The following is a 1,755-nucleotide window of genomic DNA, read 5'->3' on the forward strand; positions in this document are numbered from 1 at the left end:
AAAGATATGCCTGATCTCAAGAGTGCTGAATTTCTAAAACCTGTGTCTGAATACATAATAACAGTACGGTTTGTAGGTGACACCTTTGTACCTGGTATATGCATGGGATGGTTACCTACTGATCTATATAATCACTAAATCCCCAACTCTACAGCATGATCTCTCAGGACAAGGACAAATCGGTCAAACTGCACACTATAAATCAGCCTTCCCCACAATGGAGCCATACCAGATGTGCAGGACAAATCCTACCATCAACCAACAAACCAACCATTTCTAAGAATAGCACGCAAAAAACGTTCCAACCCAAAGGAAGAACATTATCTCCATGCTGTACAAATTAAGTGTACAATCATGTGCAATCTTTTGGTTTCGTCATTAGATGCTCCTTCTTATTAAGATCTGGCCTCAATACAATAATGTAGCATTTGGGGATGAAGATGCAACCCAATAATCCCAAATTGGAGGCCAAGATAGAGAAGACCTGCACAGCCACCATGTATTTCCCCTTGGTGCTCAGGTACGTTGGCACAAAGGACACCCAAACACTGCAAAACACCAACATGCTGAAAGTGATGAGCTTGGCTTCATTGAATGTCCCAGGCAGCTTCCTGGCTAGGGAAGCCACTGTGAAACAGATGGCAGCCAGAAAGCCCATGTAGCCAAGGGCAGTATAAAACATGACAGCAGACCCTTCGTTACATTGCAGGATGATGTGCCCAGTCTGGGAATGCATGTCGGAGTCTGGGAATGGAGGAGAGATTCCCAGCCAGATCATGCAGATGCCCACTTGAACACCAGAGCAGGAAATCACAATGGAATTTGCTAAACTTTTCCCCAGCCATTTCCTCATCCTGTTTCCTGGTTTTGTGGCTAGAAACGCCACTACCACCATGATAGTTTTGGCCAACAAAGAAGAGACAGCGACTGAGAAGATGATGCTGAAGGCAGATTGTCGGAGAAGGCAGGTCACCTTCTGGGGTTGACCGATGAATAGAAAGGAGGACAAGAAGGAAAGCAGGAGGGAGACGAGGAGCATGTAGGTGAGGTCACGGTTGTTGGCTTTGACCACTGGAGTTTCTCGATATTTAATGAAGATGCCTAAAAGAAGACCAGTGGTTAGGGACAGCAAAAGGGAACAGAGAGCTAGGATAATCCCCAAGGGTCCTTTGTAAGAGAGGAAGTTTCTAAGTTTAGGAACGCATTGATCCCGGTCTTCATTTGGATGTTGATCATCTGGACACTTGTTGCAATGGTCTGCATCTGAAAAAAAGAAGAGCAGGGGCAGCATCACTAATTCATCCTTATCCTAAGGGTCGTGCCCTGACAATCTTTTGGACTACTATTCTGAGCATTCCTGGCTATTGGCCATGCTAGCTGTGGCTTCTGGAGACTGACGTCCCAAACATCTGGAGATCTATTTCCTGCCCAGCCCTGCTTTAAAATATGCATTAGTGGGTGAAAGCATATATGCCGTCAGAGGAAGATGAGACAAGGATGGGGGAGAGAGCAAAAATTGACCTCATGAATTAGGGATGAGAAGATGCCATGCTGCCGAATTCCATGCAACAATATTTGATGGTGGCTTGTAGCTTACAAGAAGGATTAGATACATTCATGGAGGTTAGATCTATTGGTATCTTATAATCATAATGGCTATATGGATGGTTCCCCATTTTTCTGATTCAGTGAAGTTGCTCTGGGAGCTTTCTTTTTTGCTGATGAGGAGGATAAAAATATACTTTGAATAAACAA

At 44.3% G+C, this 1,755-nt stretch overlaps 1 protein-coding gene across 1 annotated transcript; it reads right to left on the reverse strand.

Moving 5' to 3' along the window:
- Nucleotides 1-352: 352 nt before the first annotated feature.
- Nucleotides 353-1,291, reverse strand: LOC146355510 (vomeronasal type-2 receptor 26-like). The gene has a single exon (XM_084829914.1). It carries the CDS (start codon nucleotides 1,289-1,291, stop codon nucleotides 353-355), a length of 939 nt encoding a protein of 312 aa, XP_084686040.1.
- Between the last annotated feature and the right edge of the window lie 464 nt (nucleotides 1,292-1,755).

The sequence above is a fragment of the Heloderma suspectum genome, chromosome 2, assembly GCF_057233095.1.
Source record: "Heloderma suspectum isolate Gila_16-S chromosome 2, 16-S_ref, whole genome shotgun sequence".
NCBI classification, from domain to species: domain Eukaryota; kingdom Metazoa; phylum Chordata; class Lepidosauria; order Squamata; family Helodermatidae; genus Heloderma; species Heloderma suspectum.

Excerpts from the sequence above, each read along its gene's own strand:
- LOC146355510 (XM_084829914.1), bottom strand. The coding sequence starts at position 1,291 with ATGCTGCCCCTGCTCTTCTTTTTTTCAGATGCAGACCATTGCAACAAG.